This window comes from Hippichthys cyanospilos, chromosome 4, assembly GCF_059441005.1.
Source record: "Hippichthys cyanospilos isolate Australia breed blue-spotted pipefish chromosome 4, RoL_Hcya_1.0, whole genome shotgun sequence".
Taxonomy (NCBI): domain Eukaryota; kingdom Metazoa; phylum Chordata; class Actinopteri; order Syngnathiformes; family Syngnathidae; genus Hippichthys; species Hippichthys cyanospilos.
This window is the reverse complement of record NC_142372.1, coordinates 27,354,611-27,382,095: the sequence shown is the minus strand read 5'-3', so window position 1 is coordinate 27,382,095 and position 27,485 is coordinate 27,354,611. Positions and strand designations below refer to the sequence as shown.

The window sequence follows — 27,485 nt, the reverse complement described above, 5'->3', positions numbered from 1 at the left end:
TTAGTTAGTGTAAAGCTCTTTGAGTACCAAAGGTAGAAAAACGCTATATAATTGAAAGTCCATTTACCATTTACTGGAACTCAACAGTCTGTCGAGGGCTACACTGGAATAAAAAAGAATCAGTGTCTACCCTATAGCCTAAGCCTACTACAAGTAGTTACAAAACGAAAAGGGCAGTGCGTCTGGACACACTTTGTTGGGAAACTAAACTACCAGCATTTAATTAATCAAAAACACATGCACAATAATATCAGGTTGACTGATTCACCTAGAATCGGGCTTTTCTTGCCTTGGCTCCAGCAAAATCTTCAATTATCTTGGAGTATTCCAGGTCGCGGGCTATTTTGTGCTCAATAGCTATTTCTGCAAGTTCATTTAGACGTTCTTGATACATAGTTGACGCGGCAGCACTAGTTGCGGCGTGATCCTTAATTTGGAATATTTTTCTAGTTTTTTTCGCATGCACGGCGTTGGTTTTGCGCCCCACTTGGTTTGGAACATTTCATTTTTTTCATTTAATTTCTCCGGGGCTGATCTGAACTGGCGCTACTGGGGCTGCGCGGGTGTGGAGGTGCCCCTAGTGGCAGGGCGGTGTACGGTGGTGCCAAACCATTGTGTGCCCCCAGTTGGCTGGCGCTCATGGGCAAATGCACAGGGTGCCCAACGCAATCGCCGGGCTTGCCCTATGCTAATCTTAGCAATCTTTTTTTTTTTGCCTTCTTGTGCTCAGAAGCTTCATGCTCCGATTTGGGGGGGTGACAGATGGATGTTGTCTGCCCCCTGATGACAAAGATGGTGTGGCCCAAGCTGGTTGCAGTGTGTGTGTGTGTGTGCGTCAGCGGAATGAAGTGCGCACATTTGAATGTGTTTCGGTGGGACTCAGCTCCAGGACTTTTTCCTTTCTGAGAGGCACCCGACCCACGCGAGAATGTCCGCTCATACCTAATCGCACGCGCTCCTGTTCCGTGCGGTCGGCCCGGATCCACTCTTTACCGCCCCACTCTTCTGGGACCAGAGGTGCGCACTCACCGTCTTCAAGCATTTTGAAACCGAGGCTGAGGAGCTGGAGCATACAGGGCGCCACCTCCCTTTGCCGTGCAGCGACCCCCACACCCCGGACCCCGGCTTTCCGCCTGACGAAGCGCGACGGCCCTCGGGACACTCCTTGGCAATCCGGCTCCCTGGGTGGCTCCCACCTCAGGTCAGACTTCGGGACCACACTTCGACTGGTCTCAGGATGATGGCGAGACACGGGTTTAAAACCAGACCGTTGGCCGGTCCATATCGGGGCCGTAATGGAAAATAAATATCGTTGGGTGACCGCCTGACTTCCACTTAACATGTTTGTGTCTTTGAAGATTCCCAAATAGTCCATTTGTTTTCCAGACCAAAAAAACAAAAAAACAACAACAACAACAACAACAAAAATCACACAAACGGGCAAATATCTTTTGCTATCCATGTCAGGACAGACATAGTGGCCTAAAGGAACAAAGGAAAAACGACGAGGGCGGCTCCGTAGCGCTCCTTTTTCGTCCCAAAAAGGTGGCAAGTTGAAGAAGACTTTATTGTGTCCTCCAGGCGGAGTCGACCACCACTTTCTTCAACCGCAGTCTGGAGGTCCCGCACTGGGTGCCGGCCCTCAACTGGGACCCAAGCCCGGGTCACCCCCGGGCATCGGCCAGCGCCGGTCGGCAGGCGGCCCGTCCCGTTCGGAGCTGGGGCCTCAACGCGGAAGAGCCGACGAAGGGGGCGGAGACAGCCCAGGCCAGCGCGTCAAACCGGACGGGGCCACCCTCCGACCCGGAGGCGATGGCTGACGACATCAGTGACATGTTCCACTTCCTGGACGAGCTGAGCATGTGCGAGTCGCCGGGCGCGGCCGCCTACACCTGCAGCGATGGACGCCAGCCCTGCCGTGGGTGCGTAGCGAGTCAGTAAAACAGGGGTGTCCAAACTGGGTCCTTGAGGGCCGCTACCCTGCATGTTTATTCTCCCGACACACTGGACTCAAACCATCAGCTTGTCGACAGAAGCCCGATGGCGGTTTAGATGGTAAATGGTCAATCGGGCCTCTTGGGGAAAGAAAAGTGGAAAACATGAGCCTCTTTCACACCAAACAGTCCGGGAACTTTTTGAGTTCCGAAGTTTCTCATCAGCGGCCCCCAAGTTTGCGTTCATTTCGAGGGACAGAGGACGGGGTAGCTTATTCAAATAGAACTGATAATGTGAGGCGGAGGATGGGGGGCAATTTGCACTAACCCTCCTGTCACTAAAAAGAGAATGACAAGCAGCAAGATGACATAAAGAAGCTGCCGCACACTGCATGGGAATGGAGCCTAATTAGCCTTTTCTTTATTTGCAGTTCTGTTAACTTGATACACAGCTCGAATAATGTATATGAATTTATTAAATTCATATACATTATTCGAGCTGCGCAATCTGTAAAATTGAAAAGGGGAGGGAGTAACCCTCTCAAATTCACTTCGAATTCTGCTGTCTTCCCACTAAATAGCACAACACGAAAGGACCAATGCTAGTGAAGTCTCATATTTTTTTTCCTTCATTTACGTCACTCTCGCTTTACCGCAACCGCTTCCTCTTTTTCTTGCACGTCACTCAAATGTGTTCACTATGAAAACATCCATCCAAAACAGAAAACAAATGTAAATGAATGAAAACGCCATACATACAAAATAACAGGTTACACAATCTATCAACAAAACTACGAGTCGCTTTCGGAGCGAGCATTTGCCCACTTTCAGTGAGTGCTTTGTGACTGGAACCCTGTTAAAAGTACAGCAATCGGCTAGGGGTGTGTTCTGGAAGGAAGCTTGCATCTTGGAGTGCTTGCTGGAGGAGCTGAAGACGCTTGGCCAAGGTGGGCGCTAGCGGGAGCGATTTCTGTGCTGCTTGTGCTTTGAAATGCAGAGCTTTCAGGGCAGTGCATGCCACGGACTGGGCTCTGGGTGTCTGCTGTCATAAATCTGCTTCAGTGGTTACTTGCTGCTTGATCCGGGTTTTCCGTGAACCAACTCCAGTTTGCTTCTACAACGAGAATGTCATGTTCTATGTGGGGATTTCCGTGGAGAGTTTAATTGTGGGTTTTTGGTTTTACTTTCAGTTCTTATCTTCCTCGTGTCTGCCCCTCTCATTAGCTTGATCCCGTCGACCTGTTGGCCGCGTGTTCCTGCCCCGTGTGTCAGTTTATCAGCTTCCCCTGCCTCGCATTCTCCCCCAGCTGTTCCTCGTTGTTGTCAATAGTGTCTCTTCTATATAAGCCATGGGATCGTTTAGCGAGTTGTCGGGTCATTGTACATCTTTCCCCCGCTGTATTGCCGTTGCCCTGCTCAGTCATTAATCCTTCCTGTGTTGCCTCCTGTTCCTTGTGGCCCCCAGTAAGTTTGAGTTTGTTTTTAGCGTTTTGGTTGTACTTCGTATTTTTTTTCCTTCTCTCCCAGCCTCTGTTTGATATAAAACCAGCTTTATTTGAGCCTCATCCCTCTCAGTCCTGCATCTTTTTATTTTGTTCCACCTTTCCCATGTCCCGCACCTCTTCACGCCACCATGCCAAACTGTGACAGAGAAATAGAAGGGGGGGGGGGGGGGGGGGGGGGGGGGGGGGGGGGGGGAGCCGTGTTGCCGATGCCCGCCTTCTGGCTGGCGTTTCAGCATCTCTTGGCATGTTTTTTACAAAAAAAAAAAAAACAATAAAAAGGATACACTGACTAAGCATCAAATGTTGCGAATTTCAGGTACAGATCGCTAGGGAGTAAATCACCTTCAGTCGGTGTTCTGTTCGTGAGCTTTAAAAAAAAAAAAAAAATTAAGCTCCGCATCACAAACAGGCTAGCTCATGGTGGGCATTCCGGTCAGCGACTTGCCTTTTCTTGTAGTTGAAGCAAATTGCAGTTGGATGTCCTCTTCTCCATCAATACAAAGTTGTGTTTGTTCCAGAGCACACATCCACTTATCAATTTTCTCTCATTCTGTGATTTCAAAATATTGACTTGACCATAGTGAACACAAAGCGTAATGGCGGCTGCTGATACCGAAACAACACCCCCCCCGAGGTCAATCAACCAATGTTCCCTCTAATTTTCAATGCGTCTGAGCATTCACACAAACTCCCTGAGCAGGCTTTGGACCAAGGTGAGCAACTTCAGACATGCACACAGTGGGTCACTATGTGCATATCTGATGTCACTCACATAACTCAAATTTTGTCACTAATTAGCAATGGGGGGAAGTGCTCTGAGTATATCCAGGGGCCTAGCTGCGGCCCGAGAATGAGCCACAGCAAAAATGGGATCATCCGTGGCGACCTGTGTCGTGGCGTGCTTTGATGACGCAAGGCATCTCAGAACTCCAAGAATTAATGTGAACAGCATGACCTGATGATGTCCAACAACTTTTAAACATACGTGTGGACCGGTAATGTGCTTCTGGGCACTTATCTTGTCATTTATGAGGGAATAACTGAGGTGATAAGCGTCGTCTAGGACCAATACGGGAGAATGACGCATCTATGATTGACATATTTGTAGGAGCCAATTCACAACATTTGGAATTATTATTGGTTTTGAACCCGAAAACAGAGTTATTCTAAATATCAGTTTTTGTCATAACCAAAAGCTAGAAAGTTATTTGTTGGTTGGTTGTTTTGGCATGGAGAGAGGTGCATGATACTGGCCTTGGGTCATGCATCACAGGGGCAGTTGAGATTGATTGCAGATAAGAGCACACAGTTTCTGTAACGTAATGTATGCCTTTCGTTTGAAGTATTCTTGTATGAAGAGCTTTGGAACTACTGTGGGAATAAATTGATCGTTTTATTGAATCAAAGATAGACCTCTGGAAATTTTCATTTTATTTATTTTAATGGAACCTGGGTAAGCATACAAGTAAGCCGGAAGTCTCAACTGGCACAATGTTGCCAAACAAATCACAACTATTTGTGTTAATTGTGAAAAAGTTTGTTATTTTTATTTTTCTTCTTCCGACAGCCATTCCATCTTAAAAGAAGCGCATTTCTTTTTTACTTTGGCTTGGTGAGTGAATGTGCTGCTCGTTTGTTTCGCGAAGAGGTTAGCATTTGCGTCTCTTAACTCCGTACTGTTAGCTAGCTAACCCGCATGGGGCGTATATGCAGGGAACGTTTCTGTTCTGTTTGATTGGATGAATAGTGTAAGTGAAACTTATCGTATCATTGGCTGGACACTTGTCACTCGCTGTCACAATGCAAAATGGCACAGAAAACAATATTATTGGTCTAATTAATCAGGTAAGATGAGGTCTAATATTAAGATATTAATATGTTTATATTGCATTTTGTTTTATGCGCAGCGTAGATTTTCTTGTGCACTGAGAATGTGTGAGCAGTGTGCAATTGCACATGCGCGCAGCTTAGAGGGAACACTGCGACCAACCAATCAGTGTTAGTTAGTGGAAGTTAGCACAGCATGGCCCCCTTGAGCCACCCGGGTACAGAAGCTCCAACCCTAGTAGCATATAGGAGCTCAGAAGGTTCAGGGTAGAAGCTTAGCGGAACCTTCCCTACCCTGAACGATTTTTGGTGTGAAGGGAAAAGGGAGCTCAAGCTACCAGGGTCTAGCAGAAGAGTTCCTGCGGTGTGAAAGGGGCAATGCAGACCCTGCAGGACCCAGTTTGGCCCCCTGGACTAGAACGTTTCCAAAAGCACCGGAATGCACGCTTGGCCCAAAGGACCCGATTCCCGTGGAGGAATCACGCTCGTTTTGAAGATGTTCCGTAGCTCGGCCGAAGTGCGGGCATGTTGATCTTTGTTATGCGTGGCCACCCGTGCACAGGCTGGGGCCACCCCAAGCAAAGAAAAGGCATATTGAAAATTCTGTAGGTGCTTGGTAGGAACATTTTGAATTTGGACCAAAAGTCCGGAAATATCTTTGGCGAAAGGAACTTTTGTCGACCAGCATCACACTTTGTTGCACTCAAGTGAAGTTCGCTCAAGTCCAGCTTGTGGGTTGGCTCTGACGCGTAGCGATTTGCTGCCCCAGGTGGGAGCTTGCGGCCCGGTTGGCCCACGTGGAGAGTGGCTTGGAGTTGCTCCTCCGCAAGCTGGACAAGTTGGAGCGGCGGATCTTAAAGACGGGCGCCAGGGCCTGGAGCAAACACCTTCCAGGCAGGTGGCCTGCCCTGCTTCCAAGTGACCTCAAAGCATGCCTTTTGCTTCTATTTCTTCATCTTTTTATTTATTTATTTATTTTTTTTGCATTTGGCTGGCCTCCAGTTCACGTTTGAGTTGGAGGGGGGAAAACATCTGAGATTTGCCTTTTTTGTTATTGCAGCTTGGACGGTTTCCCATATTGCTATGGGGCAAAAGCGCATGGGATCATGGGAAAAACATGCCATCTTTTAAAGCATTTGACCTACATGTATGTTTGTCTTCTCCTTATTGATGCACACCGTCTTGTATTTTCTGGATTATAAGACACACCAACGAAATTGAAGAGAAAGTTAATTTTTGTCATGTTTAGGTTGTATCAGAGCCCCGCTGAGATAAGCCTCAGCAACTCTTCATGCAGAAACGATGCCATTTTTGTTTATACTTCCAAGTTTTGTTTTCGAAGTGTCCTCATGCCTTCAACAAGCTCGGAAAAAGAGAAGCAGCAATGTATTTTCAACATAATGCTGCCACGCTGGGATTGTTACTGCATTAACACAACAGTAACATGACCGATTATGTTTGCTCGTGGAGAGCGCCCCCTGGTGTCAAGTAAAATAGCAGCTCAAACTCCAAATGAATGCTTGTTGTCTTCTGTCTCCCATTATATACAGGGAGGTTGCCGCTGGTGGCAAGTTAAAAAAAAAATGTAGATTACGGTCAATTTTTATGCTGAAAAGAGAAAAACAATGTGAATGGCTTTGCGTTGTGCTCATCTATGGGAATGGACCTCGGACGTGCAGTATTTACATGACAACGAGCCATTGCACTGTTGCATTGCGGCGGGCTCAGGTCGGCCCGTCACATCCATCAGTCCGTGTAGAGCATGTTTATGTGCTGACCTTTGCCAGCCAATTTTCTCCAGCTTCATTTGAGCATGATGCAAGCCTTGTGAGTGCAAATGAGGCTTGTGGGCTTGTTTTTTTTTTTTTTGGTTTTACAAAGGGCACGTTGGCCGCACGCCGCCATGGCGGCCAAACCAGGCGAAAAAGCGCGGTGGGGTTAGCGAGCGGCGAACCGTGATGGCCGCCGGCACAAGCTGTGACCTGCTCAAGTGCTGGCAGGCCAGGGTGGGCAAGGCCGCCGCCCTGCTGGCTGCTGGACTGGCCGCCGTGCTGCTGCCGGTGGTGGCGTTACTGGTGTGTGCCTTTCGCAGCCCGTGAACATTTTCCGTTGACAAGCAAGACCTAAGGCCACACTGCGAATCGTTGAATCGTTGCGCTTGAACTTTATGGACACTCCTGTGTCGGGAGACATTTTTCAACTTTCATTTGCACGCTCCTTTGGGCCCCAAGTCTACTTCCAAACTAAGCATTGTTGAAAAGCCTACTTTGAAAGCTTAACTTCACTCGTGAGCCAAAGCAGAGTTTCAAACGCTAACCTTGACTTACAGTAACCCTATTTTAAAACCATACTACTTGGTTTGAATCCCTGAATCGCAGGTGTCAAACTCAAGGCCCACAAAATGCAAATTCTGGACTTTTCTGGCTAAAATACCAAATTTTCAAGTTGCCTTCAACTTTTTTTCAGCATTTTTTATACCCCTTCTGAAGTTTTTAGTGGCCCGATTTCAGCCGATCATATTTCAAATTTGACTTGACAGTCATCACAGTCCTCCGACAAAAACTATAGGTAAAATGTGGCCCGTGATAAAAAATGAGTTTGCCAGCCCTGCCCTAAATGATAACCTCAACCCTAATTTGTACCTCTACTTTGACACCTAATCAATGTGAATGAAGTGCATTTACTTTCAAGCGAGTGTGAACCGTAATGCTGGAATTAAGGCCTTAATGATAATTGCGCACCCTGCGCAATTTCATACTAGATTTAGTATATCAAAGGTAAGGTTTCAAACTAAGGGCTTCAAATTTGGCTCTCAAACACAGGTTTAAAGCTAAGTTTGTTTTAAAAGCTTGCAAATAAATGTGTTGAAATGTTTGTTTTAATATTTTAAGAATGGTTTGAATATAGTCGTAAGTCTAGTTATTATTAAAATCTATTACATGGGGGTGGCAGTCCTCTGGAAGTCGCCATGTCTGTTAGCAACAGACAGCACAAGGAGTGTGTATTGCTGCATTTACCAGAAAGCCCCTAAAGCTCCCACAAGCGCAAGCAAAAAAAAAAAAAAATACATACTAAGGTTAGTATTTCAAAGTCGGGATTCACACTAAGTTGCACTTTTATTTGTATGGTGGGCAGCTCGGGCCACATAATGGCCAGCGCCTTTGCTTTTTATTTCTGGGAACTTGACCCTCATTTCCTATTTGCCCCTCAGAGCATTAGCATTAGTGGCGGGGACCTGCTTGCGAGACGTCTTGGGACTGTCTTATGCTCCATTGGTTTTTGGCTAGCTTTAGGAAGTCCCCACTGCATTTTGATTGGCTCAGATATAGCCTGTTACTGCAACCCCATATCTATTACCACCTGGTGCTTGTGCTAAATGTTGGGGAAAGGTGGAATCGTTGACAATCCCAGAAGAAAACGTGAGGTAGTCCGGTCAAAAGCTAAAGCTTCCGCCAGCGGCGGTTGAGGTAGTTGAGGTCAAAGGTCAGGTCTTGCGAAGGACATTTTTAGTCAGCGGAGACGACTGCTTTGTCTTGACCCGCAGCTTGTAAACACGTGCCGACTGGTCGGTTTTGGCCCGCAATGACGGCTCAGCTTTGACTCGCACGGGGCACTTGTCCCGTTTGGCCGTCAGAATCTTGCCGATGGGTGGGGCCTCGCGTTTGCCCGCCGGGGGGAGCCGGGATCGTGCCTCGTCCGCAGGGTCAGTCTGCGACGGCTCCGGGTCAGGGAATGGCCTGAGGCGAGCGCCCACTGACGAGGGCTCCTGCTCGGTACCCGGTGAGGGCGAGGGGACTCGGGAGGAGCGCCGGCGCTCGTCCTCTGACAAGTTAATTTGCGCCGACTTGTCGACCAGCAACAAGTCGTCTTCCGCACGTTCTGATGCACCGTCCCGAATGTCTAGCGGCAACTTTTCGGACGAGGGATGGAGATCTTGCGCCCGGCGGGTCTGGACCTGCGTGGACTCCGTGGCCTGAAGGGGGACGCGCGGCGCTTCTGGCACAATCCGATTGATTGTGAAGAAGAGGCAGATTTTGTACCACCAGGTCTTGTTGGAGTGTGCCTCAGGACCCCTCCTCGCAGCAGGTGGAGCCCGACGGGCCTTCCCATCGCCCCTGAAGAAGAGGCGCAGTTTCTGCCACCAGGTCTTGGACTGGCTGTCCGGAATGCGCTCAGGTGGTTCCGCCTCGGCACAAGAGGAAACTGGCGGACCCAGCAGGCTGTCTGTCCTTTTGGGGCCCAGGAAACCACAGAACTTTTGACGCCAGTTCCTGGATTTGACCATTTGACCCGAAGCAGACTGATTCTCCGGGCCTTCCTTCTCCGGGGTGCTCACTGGACAGAACTTCATTTTGTCAAAGCTGTCCATCACGCTGAAAGAAAGACGCGCGGAGAGAGGAAAAATAAGGCTGCTGTCAAGCGTTATAGTGGAGTGGAAGCGACACGAGCGTGACGGGAGGGGCGCTCACTAGGGGCTGTTGGTCTTGAGCTGGCTCAGGTGGCTCATGGTTAGAAAGGGGTGCTTGAGGGCGTCCTCGGGAGTGATCCTGCGCTCAGGGTCCATCTGGAGGAGCCGCTTGAGCAGGTCCACGAAGGCCTTGCGATCCTCCAGCTCCGCTGGCTCACTCACCTCTGGCTTCAGCTGTGCTCCCACGTGTTAGCAACGCCCAGCGCAGCGTTGGCAAAGCCCAAAATGAGGAATTACAATCCATTGACAAACAACAATAATGAAGGAAGGAATAAGGAAAAACATCTCATTAAGAAGTTCACTGAGTGGTATGGTACTATACAAGTGACAATAAATCTCAATCAAAAGCCACACTGTCCTTCCTTACTACAAAAGGTAATATCAACAGCGGTCAGAGGCGGCACCAAAAAAGATCAAGCCAGTACCGGTTGATCCACGGACCTGTACTGGGCTGCGGACCGGCGGTTGGGGACCGCTGATGTAAACGTCCAAATGTATCTCATTAACTTTACAGTGGACCCCCGGTTCACGAGATTAATCCGTGCCGCGGTTGGGAATGGAACGCGAATTCGCCGTATGGCAGGCAATCCAAACCTACGGGTAATCCAAACCTATGTTAATTAGGTAATATATGTAAAACCCCAGGTAAAAAGATCAAAATTGTATATTAAAAATTTGAATCAAAATAGTAGAGTGGGTGCTACTCATATATATATATATATATATATATAATATTCATATTCATATTCATATATACTCATATTCCATAATGAGGGTAGCCTAGGCGAGCTTAGCCTTCTTATTTCTTGATTTTCTCCAGCTTCGTGTTTAGATATATCATCTCTTTACTTCCCTCTTTAACATCACTAGCAATCTTGGGACCCATGGCTAACCAATTCTTCTTGTTAGTACTCAAAGGAGAACTAAGCTTTAATTGGTGCACCATTTTGGAACGAGGGACGCCGACCAATAGCAGACCAGCATCTTAGTGCCTCCGGGACGACGACCAATAGTATAACAGTATCTTAGGGAGTTGTGACTCTGGCCAATAGCAGACCAGCATATTAGTGACGTAGGCAGTGATTAGATGTATGAGCATGGAGTGACTTGCAGTCACGCATGGGGCCCCACTGTATCTAGAAAGTTTCTGAAGGGGGAAATAAAAATTCCCACTTTGTCAACTACAAAAATAAAGAAAACGGCCCCGTCACATGATTAGCATTAGAGGAGACGGCCACTTACTTTGACCAGGTCATCCAAACACTTGAAAGACCAGGGCAGAGATTCGGGCCGAATTCCAGTTTTGTCCTGGTATTCTCTCTCCGTCTGTAAGGGCAACCGCTCTTTACTATTTGCCCCTGGGAGTGGGTTGGTTGGGCTTACCATAAGGCGCCACTTGGGATGATCGCCATCGTTGTCCCTCTCACTCCTCTTGAAATACTTGGGGGTGTTTTTGCTGGCGGTCAGCAGATGGTCGGGAATGTGCCCCACCACCTCAATCATACTCCGTAACTGCGCAAAGGCTGCCGTGAGAGTGGCCGCCGCGCGGGGGTGCATTTACCCTATACGTAGCGTCAGCGTCAAGCCTAGGATGGCCATGTGTTCCTCCGAGCTTTTCTGGGCAATGAGCAAAATCCCTGGTGCTGGCGCAGACGTTTTTTCAATGGCATTTTAAAAGCATTCAAACGGCGAGGAAAAGATGGCGCCCCATCTCTCTGGGTTTCATTTGTTTCAGAGTTTCTTTTTTTCTTTTTCTTTCTACAGAAAATAATGCTAACGTGAAGCTGCTGCTGGCTGCAGCAGGCACTAACAGACGCTAACAGTCAACTGACGTGCCCATCCTCTGGCTTGTCCCATTACAGTAATTATTATAAGTAAGAATACGGCCGATATAAAAATGCCCATCTGTCCGTCAAACCTCGGCTTACATGGCTGATAGATCTCAATCTTCCTCGAATGGTGTCGAAAAAAAAATCTGATTGGGTGGTTAAAAAAAAAGCACAGCTTTTTGAAGAAATTATTTTCGTTCACTCAGCTGAAGAGAGCGAGAAAATGTTGTGGCCACCTACCATGTTGTAGTTGGAGTTGGCTAGAAAGAGGTAGTTGCCCAGGTAGAGGAAGGACAGCACGCAGCCCAAGGACCACATGTCGATGGCCTCAGAGAAGGGGAGGCCCAGGGCCACTTCCGGTGCCCTGCCAAGACAGTCAACTGTTGGGGGCGGGCTCGGTGGGTCGGGACGATTTCTACACACCTGTTGCCCATGGGCTGCAGGGCCACGCCGTAGCTGAGGGGCGCGTCCACCGTGCAGATGGACAGGCCAAAGTCGATCAGCTTGACCCTGAAGGGCGTGACGCTGTGGTCCACCAGCATGATGTTGTCTGACTTGAGGTCCGTATGGATCACCCCGATGCTCTTCAGTGCCTCGAAGGCCGTCAGGAGCTGAACACACGGTGCCAGAAGCTCAAGCCAGAATCTAACGCTTCGACTCAGGTCTAAGCTTCAGGCGCAGGTCTACCTGCTGGGCCACAGGTCGGATGTCGTTGGGTGAGAAGGTCTTCCATTTCTTGTCCAGCACCATGCTGAAAAGGTTAGTGTCCAGAAGCTCAAAGACCAGGCACGGGTGGCGGTTGAAGGTGAACGTCTCGATGAACTCCACGATGCTCTTCTTGTCCGGGTCCAGCACGCTCACTATCTCCTGCATCTCGATCTGCACGTAACAAAATCGGCTTCCTGTTGCTTTTTGGAACTTTGTCTGAAGTCAAAACCTTAAAGGCTTTCAAACGAAAATCAATTGGAAAACCTACACTAGGATTTCTTTAGAAAAAGAAAAATAATCGATTCATAAATTCGTCAAATGAAGAATTTGGAACGAAAGCTGGCGAGCCAACAACCACATTGGAAGAAGCACTTTTCACTGGCAAACTAATTTTGAACATACTTGCAAATACATTCAAACATGTTTGAAAAAGCGCTCCAACATTCGTCTTTAATTGAATTCCCTCTCGCTCCTTTGAGAGCAGAGTGATTTGCGTGATCCAAGTCTCGACGTGAAACACATCGTACAAGTCTGGTGCTTTACTCTAAAAACATTTGGGTCAAAACACTTGGGCTGTTGAGTAAAAGACAACCCCCCTCAAAGACAAAATGGGTCAGTTCTCTTTTTGAGAACTGGTTACTTGGCGACGGTGCAAAGAAGTCACGCTTGAAGATTGGAGTACAGCCACCTCGTTTTCAAACAGCGCATAGTTCTTGTGGACTTTGAGGGCCACGTCCTTGGCGGTGGCCAGGTTTTTGCACTTGAAGACGTGGCTGCTGGTGCCTCGGTCCAGGAGCTTGAGGATGTGGTAGAAGCTGGTCTTGCTCTCCACGATGGACCCTTCCATCTCCACCAGATCCTGGGAGTCCACCTCGGAGGAACACGCTGAAGAACATGCAGAGAACACAGACTGCGCAAGGGTCAGCAGAGGGCGCACGTCGGAAAGCCTACGCGCCTAGCCCAGAAGTGAGATCGTGCCCGAGGGACGACGGAGAGCCGAGCAAAAGGCCAGAGACTAGGGCTTGACATGGGTGTGCCTACATCAGACCTGCAGAGGTGGTCGCTGGAGCTGAAGCGCGCTTCTAAGGGTGACCGGTGCAGCTTCTTACCTGTGTCATGTGTGGAGGATTTCTGGCGGACGGCAGCGCGGCGGACGACGGCACGGCAAAAGATGGCGTGGCGCGGGACGGCGTCCACCCATTACCAGGCTTCCTCTGACCTGTTTGTATTAAAAAAAAACACACACGCACACACAAATCTTTGTCAGGGGGGGGACGCTGAAAAAGTTTCCCTTGTTTCACACGCCTGCCATCAAAGTTGGCAGATGTCATCAAGGTGTACTGCTGACATCATCTGCCACTGATGACATAAGACTGGCCGCTGATGTCATCGAGCGACGCCCATGCCGGGGCTAGGCCGTGACATCGGCGTGTGCACCCCCCCGTGCTCCACAGAAACGCTCTGCCATCTACAGCGTCTCACAAAGGAAGCAGAAAGGATTGCATTGTCATATTTGCATTGCCTTGGGGTGAAGAAAGTTGGCAGAGAACATTGGCATAAAACTCACCTTGCGGGACAAGGTCTAGTGAGACAGCAGACTAAAGTTGAGCCGCAGGCTGAGATCATAACTTTGTATTTAGAAAGCTCTCCCAATTGTTCATAGCACTCCGTGCCAAGCGCCACAGAACCTCGCATAACGCGTACAAGGTAGTCCAGGGAAGAAAAGCTGACCTGAGCTGGAGAGTCCATCAGTTAACAGCAGCTAGTCCCAGACTTCAACTGGACTGGCCATCCGAGCAGGCGAACAAATGTTTGGTCGCATTTAGCCCATCTCTCGGAGTCAACCAGAGGAGATTGGAAGAGCCGCCACACCAGCGCGACACAGGACCTAAGATGAGGAAAGAGCGGCCCTTAGGACAAGAGAGTCCATTAGACAAACGAGAGGGCAAAGACAATATGTGGTCCAGTGGATAAAATGAAGCTGCGTAGTAGAGCAATTGGAAGGCACAATCCTCCCCAAGTCCGGGAGAACAAATCCAGACAAGGAAGGAGAGAGCCTAGTCCACACCAACCGCGGCCTGGGGGGAGGGGGACATAGTCAAGTGAGCCAGTTGCGAGAAGACTCAACTAAATATCAAAATCTCATCTAACCTGAAGGCTGGGCTGAGCATTCGGAACCAAGAAGAGAGGATGGAGCCTAGATCAGAGGGTGGATCCCAACAGGAACAAAACTCTAAAGAGACCGAGGAAGCCAGCGTGGACAACAGAGATGTGCAGCCAGCCGTGGGCCCGCTCCCCCCCCGACAGGGCAAGTCACAAAATATCAGTGCTCACTGCCATTTTATTGGAGTCACCCGTTAAACACACAATTGCATACAAAATCTTTTTTTTTTTGGCCTAACATAAAACATGAGTCCAACAATTTGAATTTGAATATGTACCAGTGTCAATATTCAATAGAAAAGCGGACCTTGATTGAAGACATCCGACTCACCAGTCAAATGAAAGATGTCCGCCATTCCAGATGTCAAGAATGACTAAGATGTCAAGAATCGATTTAAATTTTTGTATACTTTCTTCTAAAGTGTCAGCTGCCAGCAAAATGGGAACAAATGGCAAATAGAAAATCCCCTCCCCGCCACCATAAAAATACATGAATAAAGACGTGTGTGTGGGTTGGCTGCATACATTTCATTGGAAAAAAAAAAGTTTGGAAGACTACTATGATGCTATGAATGCTGAAACTAAGTAATTACTTTGGTCTAAGTTGATCAACAAAAATAAAATATTGAACTTCATCTTGTGGAATGGGGAAAACAAAAACAACCTGCGCCTTCCATTGACCACACGTGCAGTCCAAAGCAAGCCAAGTTGATGGGTCGAGCGACAGGACAGGACAGGATGCAGCCATCACAGCTTGCCTGGAGCCTTCAGGAAGCGTTGCGACTTCTGTCTGATCATGCCATGTTGCTGCTGATCCCTCTGTGCATCCAACATAGAAGCCAGCATTCTCTGGGGGAGACCAGGGGTGTAAAACTGGTTTGAGCTTGCAGGCTGCATGGAGGAAAATCTATTCCCAAGAGGGCTGGATCAAGAAAATCTTGGTACATATTTTTGTAACTACTCAAATTTTTTTTCATTTTAATATTGTCCAAAATATTACTAGCACAACATCACTATTAATCATCAAACATTAACATTACTACTTATCATAATACATTTTGAGTTTATTATTGAAAAATGTCAGCTCATTTTAATACATCCAGGGGTCCCCAACTGCCAGTTGCCCTGCATGGGCCGCACCCGAAATAATGTTTTGTCACTGATTTAGTTTATCATTTAACAGTTTTAGATCTGTACTTTATTTGTGTTTTGTTTGGCTTGATCTTTGTTTTTTGGCACCATATCTGGCCACTGATGTTACAAATTCAAGATGGCGGCGCGCACGGATGCAACGGCTCTTAGCACTCCGGTTTGGTGTTTGTTTTTCATTGTTTTTATGTGTTGTGCACTAGAATTTTGTAGCACCATCGCACCATACAATCGCCGTAACCTAATCGATGTCGGACTATGGCTCAACTTGCCAATTACCGCAAAATTTCAGCGAGAGCATAACATCCTAGAGGACATAGCGAGATCTCCCGGGTCTCCATGGATAGTCATTCCACCCCGCAAGCGATGGAAACCGAGGAGGAAGCAGAAGTGAGGCTGCCGGTTGGGCTTGGCGGCTAGATTATGTAAACAACCACATCGGCGGCATGGCTCAGTGGTGAGAGTGGTCGAGTCTCAGCTGAGAGGCTATGGGTTCTGTAAGATAAGTTAATTATAAACTGGCTGTTGCACTGATGAAGCGGCATTGTTTCATGTGCTCCAGCTGCTCCAGGATGCGTGCCGGCTCCCTATTGTCTATGCATAGACATTGGGATGTGTGAGTTGTCAACAATGTTCAAAGGGCGAGTGGAGCCTGCCATTTGCACAATAGCCATGTGATGCCACAGATTGAATCATGAGAACCACCACGACTCAGCAACAACTTTTCAATAAAAGACTGCAGCCCGAGAGCTCGGAGAGAGAGACTTTGCAACAAGGCTGACACACGGTCAAGCCCTCCTTCGAGCTCTTCCCACTGCAGTGGTAAAACTACATCTCTGACTCCTGAGTTATTATTTACACCTCTCCTCTGGTCATTTGTGGGGTATCGTGCCCACTTTAAACCCAACAGGTTCCATCCCCCGAACATCAAGACCATATTGAAGTGTCCTTGAGCAAGACACTGAACCCCCAATTCCTCCTGATGCTGCATCATCAATAAGAAAATGACTAGTTAATGTAAAGCGCTTTGAGTACCCAAGATAGAAAAGCACTATATAAGTGAAAGTCCATTTACCATCGACTAACGAGCGTCTTCCACGCACGCTACAATAGCAGACAGTCAGGAAAGAGAACAGGTGGGGGGTGCTCTGTGTTCATGTGAGCAACGAGTGATTCACACAGTTCAGAGTTAGAGGTTCTGGCAGTCTCATGCAGACCTTTTTATCTCCTGAGGGAGTTCACGGTGGTTATTGTAATAGCAGTTTACATCACATCGGATGCTATCTCATGCAGACCTTTTTATCTCCTGAGGGAGTTCACGGTGGTTATTGTAATAGCAGTTTACATCACATCGGATGCTAGCGTTAGCACGGCCCTTAGCTTACTGCTCGGCATTATCAACAAGCAGCTGCTGGCCCACCTGGTGGGCGTCTTTATTGTTGCCGGTGACTCCAATCAACCATGCCTCAAGACTTTGTTGCCAAAATTCGCCCAGTTTGTGAAATTTGCCACCTGAGGTGGGAACACTTTGAATCATGTTTATTCCAACGTCTAGCATGCCTTCAAAGCTAACCCCCTCCCTTCTTGCTGGATCTGACTACCTCTGCCTGTCTCTCACCCCCACCTACATCCTCCGGAGGAGTCAAACAAAGCCAAGAACAAAGACAATAACAATCTAGCTTGAAGCAGCCCTCTCTCAGCTCTCTCTCAGCTGCAGGACTGTTTCAGGACAACACTCTCTGGGACATTTTCTTCAGTCAGGATGTTCAAGACCGTGTGGACACCATACTCTCCATCAGAAATGATCAGCACTGTCACAGTTGAGAAAAGGATTAGAATATTCCTCGACCAAAAACCCTAGATGAACAATGAAATAAAATCCCTCTTAAAGAACCGGAACAGTGTCTTCAAAACAAGAAACAGCAACTGGCCTCGATAAAGTGAGGCCAAGTTGGCCCTCAAGAGGGGCATTAGGGAGGCCAAGCTAGCCTACAAGAGGAAGATTGAGGACTATTTTGTTGAAAAGACTCCAGGAAGATGTGGCAGGGATTAAAACATATCACCAACTACAAGCAGCAGAAACCAGGTGGCTGCTGAAATTGACAACTCGCTGGCAGAGGAGTGTAACCTCTTCTTTGCCCGGTTCGAGACGAACAGGCCCCCAGCAGCCACATCATCATTAGCACCTCCTACCTCCACCACGAGCACACTAACACTTCAGGAGCATGATGTAAGACGTGTGCTGAAGACTGTGAACCCCAGGAATGCAGCAGGCCCCGACGGAGTACCAGGAAAGGTCCTCAAAACATACACCGACCAACTAACGGGCGTTGTCACAAAAGTCTTCAATCAGTCCTTGGGACAAGGAAACATCCCTGCCTGCCTAAAAAAATCCACCATCATCCCTGTCCCCACAAAGTCATCAGCAGAAAGCCTCTATGACAGGGGTGGGCAATTCCAGGCCTCGGGGGCCGGTGTCCTGCATGTTTTCACGTTTTCTCTCTCAAACACACTCGATTCAAATGATTAGGATTATTTTCAAGCTCCAGCAGAGCTTGTTGATGAGCTAATGGATTAAATCAGGCGTGTTAGGGAGAGGAAACTGGAAAACATGCAGGACACCGACCCTCGAGGGCCGGAGTTGCCCACCCCTGCTCTATGACTACAGGCCTGTCGCACTGAAACATGTAGTCATGACGTGCTTTGAAAGACTGGTCCCTAAACACATCAGAGACTATCATCCACCCATTCCGGACCCCCATCAGTTTGCCTACAGGGCAAACAGATCAACAGACGATGCCATTACAACAGCGTTGCACTCTGCGCTGACCCACGAGGAGCACAGAGGGAGTGTCAGAGAAATCTGTTAAAGAAGACTAGGACAAGCCTAGCTGCTTAAACAGCAAAAAGAGTAACTCAGACCAGCCAAGATTGACTTTTCTATGCCGGGCATAGGGAAAAGGCTTGGGCAAATGAACTCGTGGGTTTTCCAGCGCTAATTCCACTGCCCAGCCGTCCCCCCCTGGCTTTAATTGAGCAAAAGCATAGCAGATTACAAGACACAACAAAAGAGCCAGCCGGGCGCCACCGACAGCTGTGCCAAGGTCCAGGCTCACACTTTTGTGCGTCAACAGCTCTATCTAAGGACAGGGTCAAAATGAACTAGGATTGCATAAATGGGTAACAATGAAATAAGCACATAATGATAACAACCTAATATATGATTCCCTTCACAGGGAGCTACATGCAGATGCTCTTCTGGGACTTCAGCTCAGCATTTAACATCATCCCTGACATCCTTGTGCAGAAACTGCTGCAACTGGGCCTTTCCACACAAACTTGCCTCTAGATAAATAATTCTCTCACAGATCGACCAAAATCCGTCAAGCTTGGCTCACATCTTTCCTCCACCATTACACTTAGCAATGTCTCTCCACAGGGCTGCATACTGAGCCCCTGTTCTCTTTACATTATACACACACACAACTGCACTTCAACCCATCCCTCATAATTCCATCATCAAGGGTTAGACAGGGTTAAACACCACAAAAGAGGTCATAATGGACTTCAGAATGGGAAGGGTGGACCCCGCCCCGCTGCTCAATAATGGGGACAGTGTGGAAAGGGTCCACTCCATTCGTTTTCTGGGGGTGCAGATGTCAGAGGACCTCTCCAGGACCACCAACACCACAGCAGTTGTGAAAAAGACCCAGGAGAGATTCCACTTCCTGAGAGTCCTCAAGGAGAACAACCTGGAGGAGAAGCTGCTTGTGTCCTACAGGGCCACTATAGAGAGCATCTTGACGTACTGCATCACGGTGTGGCACGCAGGGTGCACATCTACAGACAGGAGGGTGCTGCAAGGAGTGATAAACATAGCCCAGAACATCACCGACTGCATGGAAGACATTGCAAGCTCTCGCTACTTTAGCAGAGCTAAACATATCATCAAAGACTCCTCTCACCCGAGCAGCCACCTTTTTGAACTTTCACCCTCGGGCCCTAACCCTAACCCTGAAGGGCCCACAAACCCCGAACAAACAGACAGAGGAACAGCTTCATCCCAAGAGCCATCACTGCACTAAATACATCTTAAACCCAAGACTGCTGTAGAAACTCTGAAACGTGCAATTGTAAAAATAAATAAATAAAAAGAGCAATATTTCAATATTTGCGTGTGCAATATTTCGACGGTGAATGTTCCCCTATCCATAGCATTTCAGTACTCTTTTTCAAAATGAGCATTTATACTTTAGCTCACTTATCTCTTTATCTTATGCATGGATTGTACATACTGCACATCATTGGAAATTGCTGTATTTTACACAGTGAATCTTTTTGTTACTTTTTTTTTTTTTACTTTCCTAAGTAGACACCAGAGAGTCTAATTTTATTGTAGTAATACGGTGACAATAAAAGATGATTCTGGTAGTGAGGGAGGATGATGTGAGTAGTCAGTCTGTGACGCACATCTTCTGTCTCCCTGTGAAACGTACCCCAGAAGTGTCTATAAGTTGTACTTTCTCTGTAAAAATAATGTCATTTATGATTATATGCCCCAAATGATTTTGCTTGTTGATTCAACTACTTCTGACTGTGGATAATATTCTAGCTAATCTTAGCATGTTAAATGGTGCTGCATGGCATGCATTTAGCTCGTTAACATTTTCCTTTGTGCAAGGTATTTCCCTCCATCCATTATCCGCCGCTTATCCATGGACAGGTCGCGGGGCCTGAAGCCTCAGCGGGGAAGCCCAGACTTCCCTCTCCTCGGCAACTTTGTCCAGCTCCTACAGGGGGATCTCCAGGCCTTCCCAGGCCAGCCAAGAGACATAATCTCTCCAGCGTATTCTGGGTCATCCCTGGGGCCTTCTCCTAGTGGGACGTAATAGGACATAACACAACTGCTCTGCACCTCTCACCGTGCGCAACTCCGGAGTGGAAGGAAGTCCAACCCCTCTCGAGAGGACTGGTATTAGAGCCCAAGCTGTGTGTGGAGGCAAGTCCAACTATATCTAGTCAGATTTTATCGGCCTCGCACCCCAACTCAGACTCCTTTCCCGCCAGAGAGGTAACATTCAATGTCCCAAGAGCTAGCTTCTCTAACTGGGGATCGGTTCGCCAAGGTCCCCGTCTTTAGCATTGCCCAGCTAACTTCGCACCTGACTCCTATAGCCCCTCCCAATGGTGGCGAGCCCATGGGAAGGTGTTACCCCATTACCCTTTGGGGCTGAGCCCGGCCAGGCCCCATGGGTGCAGGCCCAGCCACCAGGCGCTTGCAAATGAGCTCCACCTCTAGACCTGGCTCCAGAGGGGGGCACCGGTGACCCGCGTCTGAGTGAGGGAAAGCAAGAACCAACAATTTAAATCATCAAAAGGGATCTATGAGCGTGCTTAGTTTGGTCCCTCACCTAGGACCTGTTTGTCGTGGGTGACCCTACCAGGGGCTTAAAGCCGCAGAAAACTTAGCTCGAAGGATCATTCGATCAATCAATCAATCAAATTTTATTCGTATAGCCCTGAATCACCGAAGTCTCAAAGGGCTTCACAGATGAAAAGAGGTCATGTCGAGACTTCTTTCGAAAAAAGAAATCATACAGAGACATTTTTTCGGTGTAAGGTACACGACAGCATCCCCTGTCAAAGTTCCCAAAGGGGAAAGAAAAACTCAAAAAACCCAATTTGAAGAAAATCAGAAACCTTTCAGGCCCACAGGTAGAAGTGGATGCTGCATGTACCAAATAAAGAAAAATAGAGACACATTACAGACAAATACAGCGACACAATATAGATTACAGAAAACATTGTGCTATATAATGCAATGATGACTCGACAGCAGGCAAAGCCATTGGGCAGGAACCTTCCCACAGTCCAACCAAGTGGACCACAGACGGTCAATCTCTTAACCCGCGAAGGTCGATCAGCGCAGGGCCAAATGGGGGCAGTCAAGTCAACCTTGAAAATCTAGCTAGCCGCCACTGCGAGCTGGAAGAAGGGAGCAGGAAAAAAAAAAGAAGAAAACTGCATACAGGCCCATTAACTAAATGCTTTTGAGTATAATTGTGTTTTTAGTCCGGATTGAAATACTTTTTACTGAGGTGGCTGCGCGAATTTCCATAGGTAGGTCATTCCATAGTACTGACGCACGAATGGAAAATGCCCTTGATTCCGCAGACTTCTTTTTAGGGTTGGGGTTAGGTTTGGGGTCGATAACAAACCGCCATTTTGTGACCGAAGTTGTCAAGACGGAACATATGGTGATGCTAAGTCGACGAGATAGGAAGGAGCTAACCCACGTAAAATTTTATAAGTATTTAACAACACCTTAAAATCACACCTCATATATTGGAAGCCAATGGAGGTCAGCTAGAATCGGAGTGATATGTTCGAACTTTCTCGTCCTTGTCAATAGTCTCGCTGCTGCATTATGTACAGACTGCTGGCTTTTGACATAGGACACGGGAAGCCCGGAATACAGAACCTTTCAATAGTCTAGGCGCGACGTAACAAATGCATGCAAGTTTCAGCATCGCTAGGAGAAAGAATAGGACAAATGTAGAGCTATATTGCGAAGGTGAAAAAACGCTGTTCTTGTCATGATATTAATGTGTCCAAAAAGAGAGCATTGAGTCAAATATCACGCCGAGGTTTTTTGCAAAACTACTTTGGGAAATAGTACAGTTATCCAAGTTCAACGTGGTATTCTTAATCAAGTGCTGATGATGAGCAGGGCCAATAATTAACATCTCTGTTTTACTAGGGTTAAGAAGCAGAAAATTGGAATACATTCATTGATTAATCTCAGCAAGGCAGGCCTCCAGTTTAGTGCACTTGGACGGATCTGTTATTTCTAAAGGCATGCATAGTAGTGTATCATCAGCATAGCAATGTAAACTAATAGCATGTTTACGTATAATATCGGCAAGAGGAATCATGTAGATGTTGAACAGTAAGGGACCAAGTAACCCTGACCCCTGCAGGACACCACATGAGACGGAGAAAGATTCAGAGATCGCATTGCCATAAGAGACACTATGTGTCCTTCCCAGGATGTAAGATCTGAACCAAGAAAGTGCTGATCCCGAGATACCAACACATGATTTAAGAAGTTCTATAAGAATATGATGATCGATAGTGCCAAATGCGGCACTAAGGTCAAGCAATTAAGAGAAAATCATTCGTCACTTTTACAAGGGCTGTCTCAGTTGAGTGGTTGGCTCTAAAACCTGACTGAAGGAGTTCAAATCTATTGTTACCTATCATGAAATTGCTAAGCTGTTGTGCTACAACTTTCTTAAGAATTTTGCAATAAACGGAAGATGTGACACTGGTCTATAGTTAGAGAGATTTGAAGGATCTAGGTGAGGTTTCTTATGTAATGGTTGAATGACGGACACCTTAAAAGCTTCAGGTATAACGCCAGAGGAGAACAACAGATTGATAATATTCAAGAGTAAAGAATCGAATGAAATCATGTGCTAAAAGGAGGGAACTATGATTAATCTGCTGCTGTGGCGTTAGCTTTGCTCCCATATCAAATAAATATTTTGGTTTGTTTTTATTAAGACCAATCAATTTGGAAAAGTAATTTGTTTTTGCTAACCTAAGAGCCTCTTTATATTTCAGCAAGCTATCGCACCAGGCCTGACGGAAAACCTCGAGTTTCGTTGTTCGCCATTTCCGCTCAAGTTGTCTACATAACAATTTAAACGTATGCTTTCATCCGTAAACCACGGAGTGTGCCGCTTCAGACGAGTATTAAATCTCAATGGCGCTATAGAGTTTAGGAAATTTAAAAGAACCATATTAAAATCGTTTGTGAGCTCATCGACTGAACCAATGAAAGACGGAAAGGCAGCTGTTGCGAAAGGCAGTACCGGTAGTTCAGAAAGTGTAGCTGTGGTTGATGAGTTAATATCACAGCTCAAAGCCTTGGTTGCGGTCAATAAGACCACACTGAGCTAGTACTTCAAATGTTATAAGATAATGATCAGACATAGCGTTAGTTTACGGCAAAATTGTGACATTAGAGGCAGTCAGACCACGGGTTAACACTAAATCTAAGATATTACCATTCCGGTGTGTCGCTGCTTCTCTTATTTGTGTAAAACCAAATGCATCGATTATTGCTTGAAATGCTACAGTAAGTGGCTCCAATGGGGAGTTCATATGAATATTGAAGTCACCCATAATTAATATATTATCTGTATGAGTTATTAAATCAGCCATAAGTTCAGGGAATTCGTCTAAGAATCCAGAGTATGGACTGGGAGGACAGTAAATAATTACCACATAGAATGGTGGTGAGCAGCTCGATCGCATAACGAGAGCCTCAAATTTCTTGGTGTTATTAGTGCTTGTGCCAAGTTTAAGATCAGATTCTATAATTAGGGCGACACCTTCCCCTTTTTGACAAGGACGGGCAACGTGTGAGACCACAAAGTTTGGGGGTGAGGCCTCATTTAATGATAAAATTTCATTTGGTTTTAACCAGGTTTCGCAGAGACCAAGCACTTTAAGATTGTGATCTGTAATAAGATCATTTACAAGAAGGGCCTTTGAGTGGAGTGACCTAATATTTATGAAGCCGAATTTAAACTGGGAATTTTTCCTAAACTACTCTGGGTCTTAATGTTGGTAGTACTAATACTAACAAGATTTTGATGGCTGGGGCTTGGTTTGTATTTTGAGTAATTAAAACATTGTCGCAATGTTAGTAATGTAGGAATTCGGTTGTTGACGGCTACAACGCACGTATCAATATTAATATTCCGCCTAGGTACTATGTCACTAATTGGACTGGTTAAGGAGGCATGGCTACTTTCCTTTATCAACACCACCTCACCAGAAATCTTATTAGTAGGGGATTCAGCATTAGGTATTGAAACAGTGTGTGGATTTCAGTGACCTAGACTAAGTATACTATGTGTGTTGTGGCAGCCCACCCTAGTGCGAGTTAACTCTATCCTTTACGACTCCACACCCGTTCTAGCAGGCTCGCTACTCGTCTGCGACCCGACATGCTCTAATGTGAGAAGTGATGAAAGGCTCAAACAGTTATCTATGTTTCTAGAAAGAGTGATGGCACCTTCCCAGTTAGGGTTAAGGCCATTTATCTTTAGCAGGTCGGGCTGGCCCCAGAATCAGGGCCAATTATCTACAAAGTGGAAACCCTGCTCCCTACTGAAACTAGCCATCCACCGATTAAGCGAGAATAATCTGCTAAACCTCTCATCATTGCCTCTCGCAGGTAGAGGGCCAGAGACAATAACTCAATGCTGACTCATCTTTATAGCGAGATTACAAGTCCTAGCTATGTTCTTCCTTGTAATCTCAGACTGCCTCATTCTAGTATCGTTGGAGCTGACATGTATCACCATGTCCGAGTAACTAGTGTTGTTTGCACTAAGCTGGTGTCTAGGCCTCTTGCGTGTCAGCTCCCTAAGACTAGCTTCAATGTCGGATGCTCTGGCCCCAGGAATACCCATTACGGTGGCTGGTGTTTTAAGCTTAATGCTACAGGTGATGGAATCCCCTATAACTAATGTGTAGGAGCCAGTCGACTGATGGAGTGTGCCTAACAAGGAAGCTAAAACAAGAATTATGCATCTGAACAGGCTCACTGCAGCTAGCAGGCTGCTTAGGGCTAATGCTAGCCGGACTAGCGGGTAAGCTACGACCAGCACTAGCCGACGCTAGCGGCAATCCGGGAGGGCAACGGCCCGCACTATCAGATGTGTCCGTCTGATCTATGATTATCAAACTACTCTGCTCTAGCTGACGGACACGGCCCCCTAGGAGAGAATGCCTCTCCTAGGTCTTGCAGGTGTTGCAAGTGACTGATGCGGCGGAGGTGCACAAAGTCCTGCTTACCTTCGTACAGCCGAGCAAATACTTACGCTAGCAGAGCTGCATGAAAGAGGACGAACGGAGCTAGGAGCTGTTCAGAGAATTGGCGAATCACTAGCTAACGAAGAGTGGAAACAGTCCTCAAAAATAAAGAAAAACACCGGACACAGGTCCGACGGGTGGTGGTAAAATAGAAAAATAGAAAAAGAAAAATATCATTTGTCTCTCCAGCTAAGGCTAAAACAGCGACAGCGACAGCAACAAACGCTCGGAACCGGGATTTGGACACACGCCAAACCCTTTGCTATAAGTTAGCATATGCAAAGGTTTTTGCAATGATAATAATTCATTTGCATCTAACTAACATTTTGTATTGACATGAATAGCAGCCTCAAAAGTATTTTAGAGATGCAAGCAAGCTGAGGGCTCCTATGAGTTTGTTGTTAACGGTGAGCTCATTTTATGTGCACTTTATATTCGCCCCACTAAGCATTGATTAGTCCGTGGTGATAAAAAGGTTGAGGAACACTGCTTTACATGATAGAATCATTTTGCGGGCTGGATTAAACCTGTTTGCAGGCCGGGACCGGCCCCTGTGGCAGGCCCTATGTTTAACATGTCTGCATTAGACGAACACTAACATTCACAAACAAGCTACCATGACCAACTGGACACACACAAATACACAGATACACACAAGGAGAAGTTACCTGGGCGGTGCTTTCGTCTCTCAGCTCAATGCTGCGAGTGGACTCGTGACCATCTTTTTTACCCACTTTCAACTTGTGCTGCTCCTGAAACACACACACGCGCGCACATACCCACAACAAAGTGAGTGTTTTATCTACGGCAGGGCTCAGCAAGCTTCTTGAAAGCGAGAGCTAATTTCTTACTCTTTCACCCAGCAATATGAAGGCAAACAGTTTGATACACACTTGTGAAATGAGCTATCTGTCATCCTAATTTATGTTATATCCTATGATTCGAAGGCGCCGATCATGATCATGATTTCTCACAATAATTAGGAAACAGCTGTAGTAAATATAGAAATCAAGCATACCATGTCATGTAAATATAAGTATCATTGTTGGTAAAAAAATGTTTTCTGATTATTTGCTGGTGTGATTCTTGGGGGCTGGCTGGCCTCGGTTTTGGATTTTTCATTTGTTCAACTTTGGCGCCGTTTGCTCAATGATGTGGCTCTATGACTTTCAGTGCACAGCTTCGTGTTGGAGCATTTGAATTGGAAAGTGTTTCTAAACTTTTAACTGGTATGGCCAATATTTACATGGAACCAAATAGTCCTGATTTTAACTGGACAGACGAATTAATTTACTTAGGACATCAAGAGGTTTTGTGCCCAAAGGTGTGTGGTAAAAGGGTTTTCGGAAAGTTGATTTCTGGAAGACCTGACCAGTTGGAGAGATAAGCATTCTGCTTGCCCCCCCCACCTTGAGAAAGAACTAAAAGCCAGAGGGAAGCTCTCTTGGGAAGGATTCCATGCCAAAAATCAGACTCTGGTTGTGTCCTTTGTCTACAGTCTGGCTTATTGTTAACTCTGAGAGCTCTTTGAGTATGGAAAGTTGCTGAGCCTTATGGAGTAAGATAGCTGTCAAAAAGACATATGTGTGTTGAACAATTTGTATAAGTACCACTTGAAACTGTCTTGAGTTTACCAATTGAAAACCAATGCAAAAAGTATATTGAATACTAGTCTCATTTGCACGACTATGACCACCACTTCACGTCTTGGCATCAATCTCTCCTTTGGATTCGTGGATCAGATTTTTTGAATTTTAGTTCAATATGCAAATTAAGGTGACGTCACGCCAAACTACCTGGCAAAGTCAGTCCATCTGCAAATCATCCGTGCCACCATTAGTCAACATGCATTCATGTTTTCAACAGTGATCTTAACCCGTACAGCAGCGCCAGATTGTTTGCAGCGTGAATGTCCAATTTATTCGGAAATTATTTGATGAAATTGGACTGACAGGCTTTTGACCTGTAACTACAAATCCATATATTGTTTGAAAATCATTCATATACGTTA

The 27,485-nt window shown here is 46.7% G+C and overlaps 2 protein-coding genes across 11 annotated transcripts in view; both read right to left on the bottom strand.

Annotated features, from left to right (window-relative positions):
* Nucleotides 1-3,636: 3,636 nt before the first annotated feature.
* On the bottom strand, nucleotides 3,637-14,469 carry LOC148425239 (homeodomain-interacting protein kinase 2-like). Of its 3 annotated transcripts, none has more exons than XM_088412766.1 (10): nucleotides 14,003-14,469; nucleotides 13,381-13,490; nucleotides 12,960-13,319; nucleotides 12,251-12,442; nucleotides 11,987-12,174; nucleotides 11,804-11,927; nucleotides 11,118-11,246; nucleotides 10,977-11,060; nucleotides 9,736-9,908; nucleotides 3,637-9,639 (listed from the first exon to the last, which is right to left on the bottom strand). In XM_088412766.1, exons 3-10 carry the CDS (start codon nucleotides 13,116-13,118, stop codon nucleotides 8,751-8,753), a joined length of 1,938 nt encoding a protein of 645 aa, XP_088268892.1. In that variant the 5' UTR covers nucleotides 13,119-13,319; nucleotides 13,381-13,490; nucleotides 14,003-14,469; the 3' UTR covers nucleotides 3,637-8,750. The 3 variants fall into 3 exon arrangements, with proteins under 3 accessions (XP_088268892.1, XP_088268891.1, XP_088268890.1); XM_088412765.1 differs by having other exon boundaries at nucleotides 12,960-13,181; XM_088412764.1 differs by having other exon boundaries at nucleotides 12,960-13,181; nucleotides 13,381-14,469.
* Nucleotides 14,470-14,594: 125 nt separating this feature from the next.
* Nucleotides 14,595-27,485, bottom strand: part of vps13c (vacuolar protein sorting 13 homolog C) — a 101,917-nt gene continuing 89,026 nt past the window's right edge. For all 8 annotated transcript variants that reach the window (XM_088412752.1, XM_088412753.1, XM_088412754.1 and 5 more), the window contains 2 exons: nucleotides 26,143-26,226; nucleotides 14,595-15,283 (listed from right to left, as the gene is read on the bottom strand). In XM_088412752.1, the coding sequence (XP_088268878.1) occupies nucleotides 15,182-15,283; nucleotides 26,143-26,226 (186 nt within the window). In that variant the 3' untranslated portion in view covers nucleotides 14,595-15,181. The remainder of the gene's footprint in view (nucleotides 15,284-26,142; nucleotides 26,227-27,485) is intronic.